The 17,663-nt window shown below is 36.1% G+C and overlaps 1 protein-coding gene and 1 long non-coding RNA gene across 2 annotated transcripts; one reads left to right on the top strand and one right to left on the bottom strand.

The window, feature by feature from the left end:
* Positions 1–1,154: 1,154 nt before the first annotated feature.
* On the bottom strand, positions 1,155–4,522 carry LOC103446651 (G-type lectin S-receptor-like serine/threonine-protein kinase At1g11410). Its single transcript, XM_008385782.3, has 7 exons — positions 3,193–4,522; positions 2,962–3,099; positions 2,633–2,838; positions 2,220–2,430; positions 1,897–2,134; positions 1,672–1,819; positions 1,155–1,586 (listed from the first exon to the last, which is right to left on the bottom strand). The coding sequence occupies exons 1-7, from the start codon at positions 4,481–4,483 to the stop codon at positions 1,290–1,292; spliced, it is 2,529 nt and encodes an 842-aa protein (XP_008384004.3). The 5' UTR covers positions 4,484–4,522; the 3' UTR covers positions 1,155–1,289.
* Positions 4,523–5,919: 1,397 nt separating this feature from the next.
* LOC114827790 (uncharacterized) lies at positions 5,920–6,428 on the top strand. Its single transcript, XR_003777072.2, has 2 exons — positions 5,920–6,044; positions 6,201–6,428. It is a non-coding gene; the product is annotated as an uncharacterized lncRNA (long non-coding RNA).
* Positions 6,429–17,663: the final 11,235 nt, after the last annotated feature.

Below are 17,663 nucleotides of genomic sequence, written 5' to 3'. Positions count from 1 at the left end.
TTAATCAATTTGGTAACCACCAATTTATTCCTTTAGGGTTAATTAGCCAATAAATTGGCTAATTAAACCAAAATTTCAACCTAAAAATCCCCATTAAGGCCGGCCATTTCTTCTCAAAAAATGGACAAGCCTAACCCTATAAATAGGTTCCTATTTTCACCAAAAACTCATTCCAACACTTCAGCAAAAATCCCAAAATTCTCTAAACACTCTTTCTCTCTAAATTCTAACTTTGGCATCAGAGGTTCTTCGGCCAAAGCCCCCCCCCCTTCATCGTGGGCGCGTGAGAATCTTGGCCTTAACCTAAGGTGTTAATTGTTTTGTAGGTGCAAAATTGTCCAAGATCAAGGAGGAAGAAATTTGCATCCACAATATTCACATATGCAGCTCTACCATCTCGGGCATATCATTACGGTTGATGATTTTGAGGTTGGATTGCAATGTATGTTTTGTGACATAGAATTGATGGATACGAAAGGAGAGCAAAAATAAATGAATCCGAAAACTGAAAAATGAAATTGAGTTAGAGTGATTTCAAAATGGCTCGATTTTAGATTTTTTTTTAATAAGAATTAAAATTGGTTACCAAAAATTTTTAGTTTCAGTTTTTGAAAAAAGTTAAAATTAAACTAAAACTTGTTACTAGCTTAGCAAGTCTTCATGTTTACAAGTAAGAATTTCAATCTTTCTAATGGATCTTATCAGGTGCCTTAGCGTTTATCGGTTGATTGGGCAAATTGTTGTACCATCCTATCTTCCATGCATATTCGGTTTTCTTACATTTATCGCGAAGGAAATAAGGGGCAGATTGTTTGGCAAACTATGATGTTGATCATGCCGGGGTTCATTTGTGGGATTCTTGTCCGCTGTGTGCAGTTGCGGCTTTTGTTCATAATCCTTCGGAGCTTCTAATTTTTCGTTTCTATTACAAGTTCTTTTAATTGATTTTTTGTTTCTAATAATTTTCTACTTCTTGTTAGGGTTTGGCTTTATGTCCCTCTATATTTTTATATCTTTACTTTTGTTCTTCAATATATATTCACAATAATGTCTTTTTCCATGCAATGTTGGAGGATATGACATTATTGTTTTAATTAAAAAAAAACTGAGAATTTCAATTTGTTACTTTGCTTACCACGTCTTCATGGTTGATCTAAAATTTAAACATTTAGGCCCGTTTAGATTCTAGGATTTGAATTTGAATCTTCATGTACAAAGAAATCTCGATTTGAGTAGAAAGACTTAAGAACGTAATGCAAAATCTCTACAAGGACCTGAAAAATGCAAACTCAACGAGCTTCAATAACTGTGACTGTTACATCATTTACAGAAGAAGCTCCCCTAGAAGTTGAACAATCCGGACAGCTGTTTTTGAAGCTAAACGCTGCCTTTTTGGGATGTGGAAGAGTCGTTTCGTTCCCTAGCATGAACACAACATCTAACATGGTCGGTCGGTCTGTTGCGTATTCTTGCACGCACAAGAGCCCAATCTGAATGCATCTCATAACTTCATGAGTCGAATATGACTCGTTCAGTGATAAATCAACTATGTCCAAGACTTTTCCTTCTGTCCACAAGTCCCATATCTGAAACCATTTGGGCTTAAATGTTTAGATGGATGGACTATTGAAAAGTTAAATTCATCATCCAAGATATTATCTATTTACTTACTTGTCCAACCAAATTCAGAGAGGGGTTTTCAAATTGGAAATTGTTCTTCCTGCCGCTAATGATCTCTAGTGCCAAGACTCCGAAGCTAAACACATCAGATTTTGTGGAATATAGCCCATCCATAGCATACTCCGGTGACATGTAACCACTGCAATGACACAATATGAGTACAAAAAAAATATCGGCTCTACTTGAGTTTTATTTCAAGGGAGAGAAGAGAATTACTAGGTGCCAACAACTCTATTCGTGTTGGCTTCAATCTGGTCATCCCCGAACATTCTTGCCATGCCAAAATCTGATATTTTTGGGTTCATTGAACCATCCAGTAAAACATTGCTTGCTTTCAAATCCCTGTGAATTATTTTTAGTCTCGAATCTTGATGAAGATATAGGACGCCTCGAGCAATCCCAATGATAATTTGAAATCGCTTTCTCCAGTCTAACGACGACTTTCTGTTTTTATCTGAACACAACACATAAAAGCGCCTATTAGTTAGATACAAGTTAAGTGACGAAAGTATTTATTAGCGTATGTAGAGATCGCATACCAAAAATGAATAAGTCCAAGCTGCGATTCGGCATGTATTCGTAGATTAACATCCTCTCTTCTTTATCTATGCAGCAACCCAAAAGCCTCACAAGGTTTCTATGCTGGAGTTTTGCTATAAGCATGACTTCATTCTTGAATTCGTCTACACCTTGTCCTGAATTTCTCGATAATCTTTTGACAGCTATTTCCTGTCCATCAGCTAGATTTCCCTGAAATGGTGATGCAGACTCAAAAATCTTAACGACAAACTTCAGATCAATATAAAGTTTACATACAATTCTATCTTATCCGCCTCAACGTCACAGAGCTTATGTATTGGTATGTTCGTAAACAAAGTACAAGATGCGTACTTCACATTTTATTTTTAAGTCACACAATGCTGAGTTACACAGAATGGTTCTGGGAAAGTACCTTATATACCATGCCGAAGCCACCATGTCCAAGCATATTAGCAAAAGAGAAATTTTCTGTGGCTGCAACCACGGTGGTTAAATCGAAAAAAGGTAAATCTGTTTTTCCTCTGTGTTCATCAACCTCTTTTCTTATTGGCAAATCTTCATAGCTTCGTGAACCAAAAGCAGCGGGATCATTCAGCAGTTCAGGTTGTCCTCCTCTTTCTGTTTCCATTCCATTGAAATTTCAGGTTATAAAAATTTCAAGACGAACAAAATGAAACTTAAGCTGAAATAAAGCTGTAAAACAAAATTACGAAACGAAAGAAGGGGAAATTTTTCGCATACCTTTCCTGCTTCTTTTCCTGAACCAACATAAAACTGCGAGGATGAGCAATGAGGCGACAGAAATTGACGCTCCTAATATAATAGCCAGTCGCCTTTTTCCGGAAGAAAACCCTGCTCCTGACTTCTTTTTATACTGAGCTGGAAAAAAGAAGAAAAAATATATTCACTAGTGCCATCAATGGTATGAAGTTGAGACATGTAGCTGACGCAATTTCTTGAAAGATAAGGTACCAAAAACTACTGCATCTGCGCGAATGTACAAATCTTGCCCGCCTTCTGTGAACTGCTTAGTATCCATCAAATCTTTATACCATGTCATGCATCCAGTACCTCCATTCCTCACATCTGCACTCGCATACGCTAAGCACGAGCAGTTCCTCAAGCACTCCACCTCGCACGCTTCCAAGCTCAAATTCGTCTCCAATTTTATGGAGGACGTGTCTGGAACCTTTACATTTTTCATCTTCACAAATCCCTCGCCGTTCCTGCACATGGACGGCGACCCCTTCTGCCTCTTGCACCCACCTGTTCCGTCTCTCAAATCCCAATCCTGCGGTGAGGTTGGTTCATACCCGGGGTAGCATGTGCAGTTGAACCCACTGTTAGTGTAGGGATTGCAATTGCCAAACTGACCACACTTGCCATAGCTGTCACAGGCATCCAATGGCGCTGACCAAAGCGAAACCCACTGGTGCTGTTGCCCCTGCCATGCTAGCTGGTTGAGTGTTCCCATCCCATCTATTGTGATCACCGAGTAAATTGAAGGGTCGAGAACAGTCCACTGCACAGCAATTTCATCTTTGTTGTTCACAAAATTGATCTTAAACACAACGTTCCGCTGCACGGCAGGTATGCCGCCCCATTGAATCCCGTTCCAATGTCCTGACCTCCACCACTTAGCCTCATTCTTGTACAAGATCAACTGAGGCGATCCATTCAGGTCCATTCTCAACGAAACATTCCCTGTCCCTGGATCATTGTCCGATTTCCAACACATGAGGAACCGGTTGATGCCACTTCTCCTGTCCAACCCGATTTTCATATTTGAAAGAAGAATATGTGTAGGGTGATCAGTGCTCTGCCAAAAAACATCCTGGCTGCCTTGTTGAGCCAAAACAAGGCTTCCCGAATCAAGGATTTGGGCAAAAATATTATCGTTGCGTGCTGATGATATCAAAACATTCGTTGACCACAGACGAACAAGGCCTTGGCTAGTATTGGCTAGCAGCACTAGGTTTCCATCAGAACCCATTGAGAGAACTCCTGAGCTGCCATTGATGGGATTATCTCTGTTGGCCACCCACACAACCCTGTCTTCTGAAAACTTGTACCAAATTCCAACATAGCGGTTGGTAGATGTCCCGGGACTAAAGAACCCCAAGACAAAGGTCTCATTCTTGGACACCAAGAAATCACCGTCTCCAACAGGTTGATCAAATTTTATGGTGTCCAAGGAAGAGCAGAGCCGGACAAGGAGGAGATGAAGAACTAAAACATTTAGCAGACGTTTCACCAACTGCATTATTGCAGAACAAAGGTTTGCCAAAAGCACGACTGAATGCTTGCTCAAGTAGTCTTTGAATTATTATTAATATTTTGTTTTATCCACAAATTTATGTAAAGAATAATTTTTTGCCCCACCACGAAACGTACTCATGGAAGAAATTTTTGATACAGACGGACTCTACATGGATTGCAACACCTTTTGGACTTTGAACAACTTGGTGGGATTTGAAGGGTGAAGGGAGGATGGTGAAAAAAAAGTTTGTTTAACTCTTATCATTCACCATCCTCCCTTCACCTTTCGTTTACAAGTCTTATTTTTTTATATTTATTATAAATAAAAAAGAAAATGTATGTGAAAGAAATGAGAAATGAAGAGTGAAGGGGAGGATAGTGAATGATTAACTAAATAAAATTAAAACAAAAAATGAAGAGCAATTTTTTTCTCACATTCAAGTTTTTATTTTCATGTAATCTCTTTTATTCATTCCTCTTCCTTCCTACCACCTCTCTTTCTCTCTTATATATATATATATATATTTTTATTTTTATTTTTATTTTTATTTTTTTCTATCTCACACAAAAAAAAAACAAAAAAAAGAAATGAAGTAGTTATCATGACAAATCCTAATTAGATTATTTTCTAATTGTCATAAAATTTTCAATCTCACACATAAAAAAACAAAATAATTATCAGATGAATCTGAAATAGATTATTTTCTAGAAGCCATAAAATTTTGTGTTGGATAAAATTTCGGTTTTAATTACTACCATTTGGTACGAATTTTCTGTTGAAGAGACAAAATGTCACTTTCAGGAAAGAAAAATGACTGCGTTTCTAGAAATGTTGGACAATGAGAAGGGCATGAGTATTGACCATTTCATAAAGTTCAAGACAAAATTTTTGAAGAAATTGATACCATGGCCCCATCACTCACTAGGTCACAGCCACAAAAATCCACTTTGGAACTTTCCCAAAAGAAATTTAAAATGTTCCAACCACTCTCGCACTAATTACTAATTAGACAATTGCTAAATGCATGTTGTCACTCAATAAGCTAAAATACTTAATTAAAAAAATATACATTTTATTGCTAGTGGCTGGTGGTCGGCGTGGATCTTATAAAATATTTCATGTAGGACACTTAGGGTGTGTTTGTTTCCCTTCACTAGCCCTCACTGGACTGGACTAGACTAACAGTTAGTCCAATCTCGTGTTTGATAGCAACCAGGACTACGTTTAATGGAATTAACCGGGACTCGCGTCGACTAAAACCTTCGCTAGAAGGTCTTGGCAAAGAACCCCCAGAACGAGCGGACTGCTAGTCCCGCCCTCTCCCTTCTCCTTCGCACCTTTCGCCCTTTCACCCTTTCATCTTCTTCCTCGTCGCACCATCGCCCTTTCATCTTCTTCCTCGTCGCACCATCGCCCTCTCTTCTTCTGCTCCTTTGTCAGTTTCCAACCGCGTACTCTGCGTTCGCCACCAAAGGCCTCCTCAAGTGGGTGGATAAGCACTGCGTTCGCATCCAAAGGCCCCCCGCACCGACCGATTCTCCAACCCCAACAGCCTATTAATTAGGTTTGTGTTAATGGGGTTTGATGAATTTATGTTAATTTGGGTTAAATTTTGTTAATTTGGATAAATCTCGTTAATGGGTTTGATAAATTTATGTTAGTTTGGATAAATCTTATTGGATATTAAAATTCAATTATTGTTCTTTTTTTTTGTCTGCAGATTCTTGAAGCAGCAGAGAAAAAAATGGGAGTTTCAATTGTTTTGGAATCATTGGTTTTGGCATTGGAAGTCTGAAGGGATTCTTGGTGGGTTTCCATGTTTTCGTCAATTCAAAGCATGAGGAAGTGAATGTAAATTTTTATTATCTGAAGCTTTTGATTTCTAGGTTTTTGAGATGGTGCAAGAATCTTTCAGTGGAAATTATTATCCCTGTGTTTTTTGTTGTTATTCATGGTGTTTGCTCAATCGATTGGGTATTTTGTGTTTAGAGATTTTGGATTAAGCAAATTGGTTGAACTTGTCAGTCTTGCATGTATTTGATTGCATTTAGTATCACTTGCATCTCATGAATCACTGAATTTTGCAGGGACATTGTTCTATAGCTCTATGAGAGGTACAATTGCTCGTGTATGATTTCTTAGAATTGATTTAAATTCCAATGATGTAGTTAGATGTACGTAGTTGAAGGGCATTGAAGAATATGTGAAGGAACTCAAGTTTAAGCACAAGTAGTCGCAACTTGTAAATGTATTGATAGCTGATGGTGAAAAATATTTGTAGACTTTCATGTAAAGCAAAATCCTTTCCCCATTTTGTTTATGAGATGAATAATACTTTCAATAAAGCATCTTTTATATCTTAAAAAAAAAATTAGACAAGAAAGTGGAAGTTTTCATAATTAAATATAAAAAAATAAAAAATAAAAATTTAGTCCTAGCTAGTCCGGCACTGCACCAAACACTTCACAATTCTAGTACTGCTTAATCCAGGCCAAGCCAATCCAGCTTAGTCCCTGAAGCTAGTCCAGCCTAAGACAGTCCGGTGCAACAAACGCACCCTTACTGTATTCTAAACTCGGGAAGAGTTGGCGCTGTAGCTTTGGTTATAGTGCAATTGAGGGGGAATTTAGTTTTAATTACGAAATAGACATTTTTAATTTTTTTAATGTAAATATGGGCTATTGTGTGGGTTTATGGATTTGGGCCTTACATGAGTTGTGGTGGGAATTTGTGAGTTTGACCTTGCAGTGTTATTTGGCTAGATTGATTTCTTTGCTCATTTATGCTCGTATTAGGCCTAACATAATTAGTTATGGTTCATTTAAACGTATCTGGTTTTGTTTTAGAATTAACGGTTTCATTAGTGATGTAAGTTCATTTTCATCAATAGATAGTGGGTTGAATGCCATAATACGCACACTTAGTTGTCTTTTGGTCTTGGTTGGCTCCAGTTTGCGACTTGTGATGGCTCGTGATTTTGGAATTTTAGCGCAATAGGTCTGCAACAATTTTTGGTTGCTCAGCTGCAACAAGGCAACTTGGAACGGTGCTTTTTTAGGTTTTGCAACCAAGGTTCTAAAAGACATTAGGCGCTAGTCAGGCGATGGGTTGGGGCCTAGCGGCTAGATGGGGCCTAGGCGGACTAGGCGGATTTAAATAAATCTGTTATATTTCATATAAACAAGTGTATGTTTATACTTAAATATATATAATTATATTATAAATTACAAAATAGAATGACATAAAAATTATGAAGTACTGAAACATAATGAAAACATGGGGAACAAGTATATAATTTGTGTTCATTTTAGTATTCAACAAGTTTCTTATAATTTATTTTAAAAAATAATACAAAATAAAAGTTATCTATTTTTTGTCTAAGTGAGTCGCAACTTAGATGGGTGTCTAAGGATATCTGGGCTGGTTAGGCGGTCCAGGCAGATGCCTTAGCAGGTCTAAATGCCCGTTCTAAATTTTTAAACATCTAGGCATTAATTGAGATAATGGCCAACCGCCTAGCGCCTAGGCAACGCTAAGCGGAGATTTTTAGAACAATGTCAGTGTCTGCAACTATGATAAGTCTGCACCTACAGATTTGCTACGCCTACACTGTACCAACCACTTTTGGCTTGGAGAGGACTTTCAAATTTCTGCACCTACAGGTCCCACACACTTTCAACAGGGAAAGGGATCATCTCTAGATCCTTTCCTCTTAATCCAACAAATCAGGGAATCCGTGCCATTGAAAATTGATCCAACGGCTGAAGTTATTATAACTTTTAAAGTTGACCCTTGTTTGTAGCCGTTGGATCAAATTTCAACGGCACAGATACCCTGATTTGATGGATTAGGAGGAAGGGATCCGAAAAGGATCCATTTCCTTTGAACAAGTTAAATTTCAATTTTAAATTACTTAATTTTTTATGTATAATTTTGGAATGAGTTTTGTTTTAGGTTGATTGATTTTGGCTTTATTGGACTAGTCACCCATTGCCCTATGCCTATGGGGCTTCCTTGACTTCTCTGTTACTACGTTCAAATTGAATATTGTCACTGGTCAACAATCTCCAAAAGCACGGATCTTTGCTTCCATTGTCACAAAGGGTGCAGAAAGTTCAATTTATATAAGCCAACTTCCTACTCCTACTATTCAGGAAGATGTGACTTATGCCAAGATTAGTAAGGACCTTAATCAAGACTCATTACGCTCATGCCGAACGAACCTCATGGGTAGACTTTTGTTAAAAAAGGGAATGATGCCGATGAAGATTGAGTTTCTCAAGAGTGCTTTGGCATCTTTATGGAAGCTTCACAATTATTGGAAATTGGTACCTCCAAGTAGGGAATACATTTTGATCTTCACTTTTCCACCGAAAAAGATATGAGAAGAGTGGGGTGGTGGAACCTGTACACTTCAATTTGGTCTTTCTAGGTTGTCTCACTGACAACGAGATTTCAAGCCTGGTGTGAAATCACATCTTCGTATTTTACTATTTAATTCTATGTATTTTGTATTTTTGTATTTCAATGGCAACCATATTTCTTTTGTATTTTATATTTTTTTGATGAACCACGTTCATTTTATTTTGGTGTTTGAATTGAATATAGCAAAAGATAGTTTACGAAAAGTTTTAAGTAGGGATGTGCAGAATGAAAGGTAATGAAACAAAAATTCTTGTATAAATAAATACTCTTAACCATTTGAATTACAAGTCTTGTAGCCTAACACTTATCACCTAATATTCAAGGTTTATTAATCTCAAATACCTAAAATTGATCGAACGGGGATTAACTAGAGATTAGCCCATTTTGGTAGTCGAGGAGTGGGGAAATTGCTTGGCGACCGATTGCAGAGGAGTGGGGGTGGGGGTTGAGAACTCTTGAAGATGGAGAGGATTCGCCAGGGAGCAGATGCATGAAACCGAAGAGTAGAAGTGACCGTGTTTTTTGTTAGCACCCCCGACTAATAATACCGAGCATTTGGGTTGTATTAATATCCGGTGTCAACCGTATTGAATTTGATGGATTGTATAATTAAGCAGGCATTTAGTACGATAGTGCACCAACCAACTGCTACCATATTATTAATCCTATCCGGTGCAAACGAGGCCTTAGTACCACTGTCTATTGAGCCAAACTATTTTTCTTGTATAGTTATCAAAGTCCTATTCTTTTATTTCCCTTATAATTGAGTCTGTTGTTATACTCTTGGCATGTTACGATTTAGGTAATTGTCAACAATACCAACAATATCAATTTATAGGTGCCAAAGTCGCATGGAAAATAATTAAAATCCATTTCAGACACTGAGATGCCCCGAAAATCTTTATGAAAGTGTGGCTTGTGGTTTTCCTCTTCCTATTTTGCACATCCAGGGACACCCTCAACATCTGAATTATGTTGATTGTTGACCTTTTCTTCTCCAAAAAACAGAATCATACTTGGATTCACACATTCATGAATAAATCACCATATCGTCACCTTTCGCATTCTTTTTACTATTCTTTAGCCAGTAATTTGGTTCTATTTTGTTCATATGCAATGGATACATGTCACCAAATTATGCAGTGTTTAGGAGGCCGTTCAACGGCATCGGATGTCTTTAGTTAGGGGGGATCATGTTGTTGGAGATTGTGAGTGGCAAGAAACATGATGGCTTTTATCAGGAGGGCCATTCCATGAACTTGATAACACATGAAATTTATACAAACTTTGCGAACAATATACCTTTGCTACTTGCTACTTACGTTTATCCCTTTTTATAAATGTACTTTCAACTGCTGGTTTGGCAGCCGTGGAGAGAAGACAGAGCCTTAGAATCATGGATCCGTCTCTGGAGTTGTATCAGTCCAGTGAATTCATGTGACTCGTTCAAGTCTGATTCTAGTAACGACTTGACAATAACTGAATTCGAAGAGCGATAATGGTGCAGATTCTTGCTTGAACAGTTGTCAAAGTTCCATAATATCTTTGGCAGCTGACAAGTTTTGAATATCATCAGTAGTCATTTTGGAAGTAAAAATAGGCAACTATAAGTCAATTCAACCTTTAGATACGTCGTTGTTGAGTAGCTCAGACCAATTGACCAAAATTGCCAAAATTCAAAGAAGCCGCCAATTAGTCAAACCAAAAGTGTCAATTTATCCCCACATTCGTTGTATTTTGTCAACAAATTGTGATGCTTGTTCTGGCGTGCCACAATGGGACTCGGAGCCTTAGTATTCTATCTAAGGGATTCAACATAAATAAGTAAATGTTAAGAGCAGCGATTCTTTTACCTGCGCTCCTTATACTGGCTCCTTGCTTTTACCGTGAATTCAATACGACTTCTAGAATGATTTTCAACTTGTGCTTCCACCCAGATAAGAGGCTTCACCTGAGATCATTGAAGGACAAGTGGTTTTTTTCCGCTTTATATTTTGAGCAAATGTAAACGTACATATTAAATAGGGGTTGGAGCTCCGCCAATTGATTAATTTACGCTCCCTTTAGTTACCAAAAAGTTAACAAGGCTTTATAAACATGGCGGAAATAAGTAAATTATTAGCCGTGAAAAAAAATGTACCTGAGTACTGAGCCTGTATGTCATCAGATCAAATAACTCAACATATTTACACATTACGAGTTCATTCTTGAGTGCCATTATCCGAATTCTCACTGTAAGCTATGGTTAGCATGTCAAGACAAGTCATGACTTGTCACGACATGTAACATGTTATTGCATACCGTGCCACGATGCGAGGGTTAACGTGTCAAAATGTTTGAAAAATGCATTGCATGACACGCTAACCCTCGCATCGTGGCATGCCAAAACATTGTTGTTGACCTTGACATGACAAGCGTCGCGAATTGTCGATAGAATGCATGTCATGCCACACCATGCATTCTGGCAACAATTTGCGACACTTGTTATGGCGTGCCACGATAGGAGGGTTAGCATGTCAGGACAAGTCATGGCTTGTCAAGACATGTCATGCCCTGTATTCTGCCGACAACTCACGAGGCTTGTTATGACATGCCTTTTTCTAACAATTTGCCTACTATTTAGGAATAATTATAAAAAAAAAAACAAAAAGGATATAGGAAAGAGTAGACCTTGAGGCCTAATGTTATTTTTTTAGAAATTAGTACAAAACATGATGGTAATCATATATGAACGTGTTTTTACCGGCAAGTAAGAACACGTTCATTAGTAGCTAGAACTGAAAATTTACACGTGTTCTTACCAGTAAGAAATGTTCATTATGTGAGTTGAATATTTACAAGTGTTCGTACTGTTGGATTTATCCAATATAAATCAACCTTAAGTGGTCTACTACATGTAATAGGAATGTAATATTGGAGAATAATGTTAATTGTGATTTAATCTCTTAAAGATATTAATTCTATATAAGGTGTCTTATATTGGAAATAGGATTGATGGAATTCTTAATAATATATGATTATGATATTTTACTTGAGAGCCAAGAAAGAAGAGTTTTAGTTTTCCCTTATGGACGGAATCTAAGACTTTTTGGCTAGTATATAAACACCGGTCCCTGCTAACCCTAGAGACGACAACTAAGGCTTTCCATAGAGCATTGTCATAAAGCTAGGAGTTTACAGAAGAGTTGGTGTTTCTGTTTGTCACGGCAAACATAAAGATTGGAGTTTTATCGATCACGTCTTGCTTGCATGGCTACTGCATCTTCGGTAACTACCATTGGAATCAGGTCAGTCACTCTTCGTTTGTGTTTTAATTGTATAACCTTATAAGGCTAACAATTGGTATCAGAGCCATTGGTTATATGATTAAAACCTATTAGGTTTTAGGTTGGACTATATAATATTTTTATGAGTTGCGTTTTTAATCCAAGTTATGATTGCATATACTTGGCAACACCACCATGTTTCAATCGGTACAATTGATGATTGTTTATATGTTATATAACCATTCGGTTTTAGTCAAGAATTTTACTAATTTTATGGCACGAATGCAAATCGTGGTATCAATTCTTATATATAAATCATGGTATCATAACTATTTTACAATGGAAACCATGGGAGATTTTTCTATTTCAAATATAGTTTAAAGTGATTCCCTTTGACCAGCCATATTAAGCCATTGAAAATAGCTTGCGTTAGAAACACATGAAGTCACAAGTATAAAACCACGAACCAGGCACTGAGAAGAATAACAGTTTCGTTCTATTTCAATTTTCATGCTAATGTTTTGGTTGGAATGATTTACCATGTGCCACTGATGATCTCAATTTTTGTAAGCATGCTATATTTGTTCTGACCTTACTGAAGAGGCCCCTCCAATTAGCAAGAACGAAGTCATCCACCATAGCAAAACGGTTTGTATCATTGACTTTGATTTCCATGATGGTTTATGATATTTTGGCTGATATATATTTGGGTTGATCCCTGAAAGCTTAAATTGGTAATAAGATAATATGTACTTGCATGAGTGATGTGCTAAGTATTGTAGAGCATGTACATACATTGAATACCATGTTTCAGTTAAGTATGTCATGAATATGGATCCAATTATTTTATGTTTGGCAACGGTATAAAAATAGGCACATGATTTATGTGTTTGACTAAGAATTGACATTATCAATTTTTAATCTGGTATATGTTAATATACTTCTTTTCGATCAGGAAGAGCAATGATAAATTTAAGGTTTTGCAATTTATTTGAATTATTACTCCAGTAAATTAAGGTACCGTTATGATATATTTTGGTTGCCATAAATTTCTATTACACATTCACTGATTTGTTCTCTACAAAATGGCTTGAGGTGATACTCCAATTTAACAAGAAATAATTGCATAAGTGTCGGCAAATGGGATATGCAAACATGCCAAGAAGTATGTAAAAGTCAAATCTATCTTGTTTGTTCGCGGCTAATTTTTGTTAGTGCCACATAAGAGCGAGCTTGCTGGAATCAAAAGCTCCAGCCGCAAGTTTAAGGGGGTTTTACTGCCACATGCGAGAACACCTGTGTGAGGTGCGTCCTGGGTGGACAGGCGACAAGGGGACACTAACGACCCTTCGAATGCCTCACGGATTATTGCAGGTTCTGTTTTCCTTTTGCATTACATGATTATGTGTAGGAAATATATATAGACTGAATTAAATAGCCATGTCATTGGTTGCTGTCGGAAATATCTAATATGGATTCAATTTTAAGTATGCAAGCATGGAGCAAAATTGACATAAGCCGTGTTTTATTAAAGGGATTGGGTTGTCCTATATTGCTTTAAGCTTGAGATGATCTTATGTAAAGACACAAATGTGTTGATTAGTAATGCAGTATGCTAGTACTTAAGTATGATTGGAGATTTAATTCAAGTACGGTTTATAATGATATTAACTCCATAAGAAATTTGCTTGACTAATCAAATTAGTTTTGTCTACAATTTTGCTTTCCTATCTCAGTATAGTCATTCAATTATACGTGACTAGTTAACTATGAAATTGATGCATAACTTGTGGATTGACTGAGAGTGACAGAAAGCATTCGGTGGCAAGAACAAGTACAATATACAGATGAATGAGGTTTGTAGTAATTATGTGACACTTCTCATTTGTATTCTATTTATTCTTATATGAGAATTATGGTGGTCATGTGATTATATATGTTTATAAAGAAGTACTGAACATATGAAGGCATGAGGTATGTATTTCATTCAAAGTATGTGGCTTAACTAATAAGCATGAATTTTCAAACATGTATTATTGTTTGTGGTTATTCCTATGCTTGAAGAATTTTAAACAGTATTTTGATTAGTCAATTTTTATGTGCCATAAGGGGAGAAGAAAAGAAACTTATACAAGGATAATGTATGACATGTATTGGAGATGTTTCTTTTGAAAGAAAAGAATTTTGGTAATTCCTTTATTTAATTTGGTATTTACAAGGCTAATGCACAATTTTGATGCTAATGTTTTAGGAGCCTTGTACTACGGAAAGAAATGTACAAAAGAAAAGGAACCTGTTTGACTTAAGAAAACATTTGAGCAATTTAGTTTTTAAATTAAAGGAATGTATTGTTCTTTTGCATTACATAAAGTATTTCTATTTCAAGCAATTGACTCTGTAATGATAAGTATTGACATTCTTGTGGTGGAATAAAACTTGTTCTATATGTGATTAATCTCTTTCAAGTATGTTGTCAAGTTTCTTGAGATTAATTTATTGTCAAAGGGAGTCATGAAGGAATTAGTGCCATTTGTTGGCAGGACTCGACGCTTGAATCAGGTTATCATAATTTTGTCACTTACAGTTAATTAATCCATGTGACTTTTGCATTGTTTCAGGACGGAGTTGATAAATGTCTTTTCAACTAAAGGAAGCCGCAACGGCTCAGTTGATGATGAGACTGTATTTTTGAGTTACTTCGGTCAACTTTGCATCTTAATTAGAATAAAAGGGATAATCTTCTTGCCTACAGGTGTGGATTACTTCTTTTAGTTTAATTAAGATGGCATAGTATGAGTTTTATTTCACAGAAGTTGTGAAAACCTTCATCTTGCCTACAGGTGTTGAAGTTTTTCCTGAAGGAACTTTTGTGATATAAAATCTAGTACTAGAAACTAGTTAATTTTCTTGCCTACATGTGTAAATTAATTTAGTTTCATGAAGTTTATTGGGATAAAGTTCCATGCCATTAGTGACAAATATTTCCACAATGAGCCCCATAAAAGGTTGTGGTTTGAAGGCATGGAAATCGGTTGCATCATGACGAATTTTGTGTCTCTTCATGAGACTTGTTGATGCAAAGTATTGGACCCATGAAGGTTAATCAAGGATTGCTAAGGTACGCATTGTTTAAGTCTTTATGCTTGAAAATCTTTTCAATTTGAACTATGATGTCGGTTTAGAGGATGAAATTTGACTATTAAAGTTTCCTTTGGACATCGAAATTGAAATGATATGAAATTGAATTTGTTATGGATGCATAAATTCATGATAGAAGCACATAATTGTTTCTGGCAGATTACGTGTCTTGATTTAAATCGGGTGAATGACGTGTCTAATGGTCACCAAATGACCTGAATTTTGGATATGTTTAACATATAGATGTCTAATATGTGTCTGCAAATTTTCGTAATTTTCTGCCATGTATGTTAATTATGGTGAATTTACTAGTAACCCATGCTCGTATAGACAGTTTTTACTGGCAGATTGTGATGTTTTTTGAGATGTGACTTTAGACTACTATTTTGACCCAAAATGGCTCTGTATTTCTATTTTATGAAGATCAGTATGTCTATTTTGATCAGTATAAATTTGGTAGCAATCAAGCTTGTAAATTAATTATGATAAATTCTAAAGTAAGTGTAACTCGTTACTGAAATTCTGTTTGACAACTTTGTGTTGGTTGTAATGTCTATTTTATTATGTCTAAAATATAAAGCAATTTTCTTTAGGAACATCTTTGAAAGAATATATTAACGAGTGTTTGCCCTAGTGGGAGAATTAGTGAACGAAAATTGGGCTTCACACTCATTAACTTATTTGCAAGTATAAACTCTGAAAACTTAGTGGGAGTTATTCTAAAATTGTGAGCATTAAGTGGACTTGCATGAATCTATTAAAGCGTTATTCTATCTTCCATGAATTTGCGCTACTCGAATGTCTATAATATGTTTAAGTTGCACGAATGTATACTTGGTATATGCGTGCCTTTTTCTGTTACTGCCAATCATTTGGATTTCTCGATTGATCATTTGTTTTGGGGCTCATAAGGACTTAGCATAAATGTGGACTTATTAATACATATACAATGGTTGTTGGATGCACGGTTTTTGTGTAAACAACAGTGAATGCTTTCATGCTTAGTTGTACCTTTCATTGAGGTAATATGCAGTCATTGACTAAGTAAGGCTATTCCCAAAGGCATATTTTCAAAAGTATGATTTAAGCATTGATTTGCAAATTAAGTAATGATGTTGCAGATCAGTGGAAGTTTGAGTTTCGGGTTAGTAATGCCTTACATTTGCAGATGACCTATAAAGTATGTATAGAATCCATGTATTCATATTAATCTCCAGTTGGATTCAATAAGTCACATTTTTCGTATGCTAGTCAATTATTTGATGAAATATATATATATATATATATATATCAGATATCAAGTTGTTATCAAATTGCATATTAAATGGCATGACATGGTTTGTGCACTACCTCAGTTGTGAGGATTTCCATCTTGCCCGCAGGTGTTGGAAATCACTATGAAAGTAACTGGTATGGTGCATAGATTAGTGTCAAAAACATATTAATTCATCTTGCTCACAAGTGTTGAATTAATTTGTTTTATGAAGTTTTGGGATATTTTACTTGGACATGTGCCTATTTGGTATTTTCAGTTGTGTCTGTTGGCTACAAACATTGTTTGTATTATTGTTGATCTAATGAAAGTGATGCATGATTGTTTTGGAGATGTATTCACACCTTCAGGTTATGGTGGTTTCATTAGATGAAGGATATCTGCATTGGTAGATTTAAGGCTTCGAAAAAGCATAAAGTGTAACTTGTGAGTTACAATAAGGTGGACCTGAGATGATATAAAGTAAGACATTTTAGTTAATTTAAAGTTTATTTAAAGTTTCATCTCTTGATCATAATTTGTGTTTCATGTGAATGAGGATCTTAGCATGTGTGATTATGAAGGTTCTGGATTGTGTCAATCCTACAACCTTGTTAGTTCCATGTTAAGAAATGCATTTGACAGAAGCTGTATTAAGGACGAGATGTAATCACTGTTACATGGCCACTAAAGTGATATTAGTCTCCAATCTCAAGTATAAACGTGAATATTACATTTTGTAGACCAAGTGGGAGAATGTTGGATTTATCCAATATAAATCAACCTTAAGTGGTCTACTACATGTAATAGGAATGTAATATTGGAGAATAATGTTAATTGTGATTTAATCTCTTAAAGATATTAATTCTATATAAGGTGTCTTATATTGGAAATAGGATTGATGGAATTCTTAATAATATATGATTATGATATTTTACTTGAGAGCCAAGAAAGAAGAGTTTTAGTTTTCCCTTATGGACGGAATCTAAGACTTTTTGGCTAGTATATAAACACCGGTCCCTGCTAACCCTAGAGACGACAACTAAGGCTTTCCATAGAGCATTGTCATAAAGCTAGGAGTTTACAGAAGAGTTGGTGTTTC

Source organism: Malus domestica, chromosome 10 (assembly GCF_042453785.1).
Source record: "Malus domestica chromosome 10, GDT2T_hap1".
In the NCBI taxonomy this organism is placed as follows: domain Eukaryota; kingdom Viridiplantae; phylum Streptophyta; class Magnoliopsida; order Rosales; family Rosaceae; genus Malus; species Malus domestica.
Note: the sequence above shows the minus strand (reverse complement) of the source record. Positions and strands in the feature narration are given on the sequence as shown.

Excerpts from the sequence above, each read along its gene's own strand:
- LOC103446651 (XM_008385782.3), bottom strand. The coding sequence starts at position 4,483 with ATGCAGTTGGTGAAACGTCTGCTAAATGTTTTAGTTCTTCATCTCCTC. Across the intron at positions 2,839-2,961 it reads CAGGAAAAGAAGCAGGAAAG|AAAGAGGAGGACAACCTGAA; the intron begins GTATGCGAAAAA and ends GAATGGAAACAG. Across the intron at positions 1,587-1,671 it reads CTCTGAATTTGGTTGGACAA|ATATGGGACTTGTGGACAGA; the intron begins GTAAGTAAATAG and ends AAATGGTTTCAG.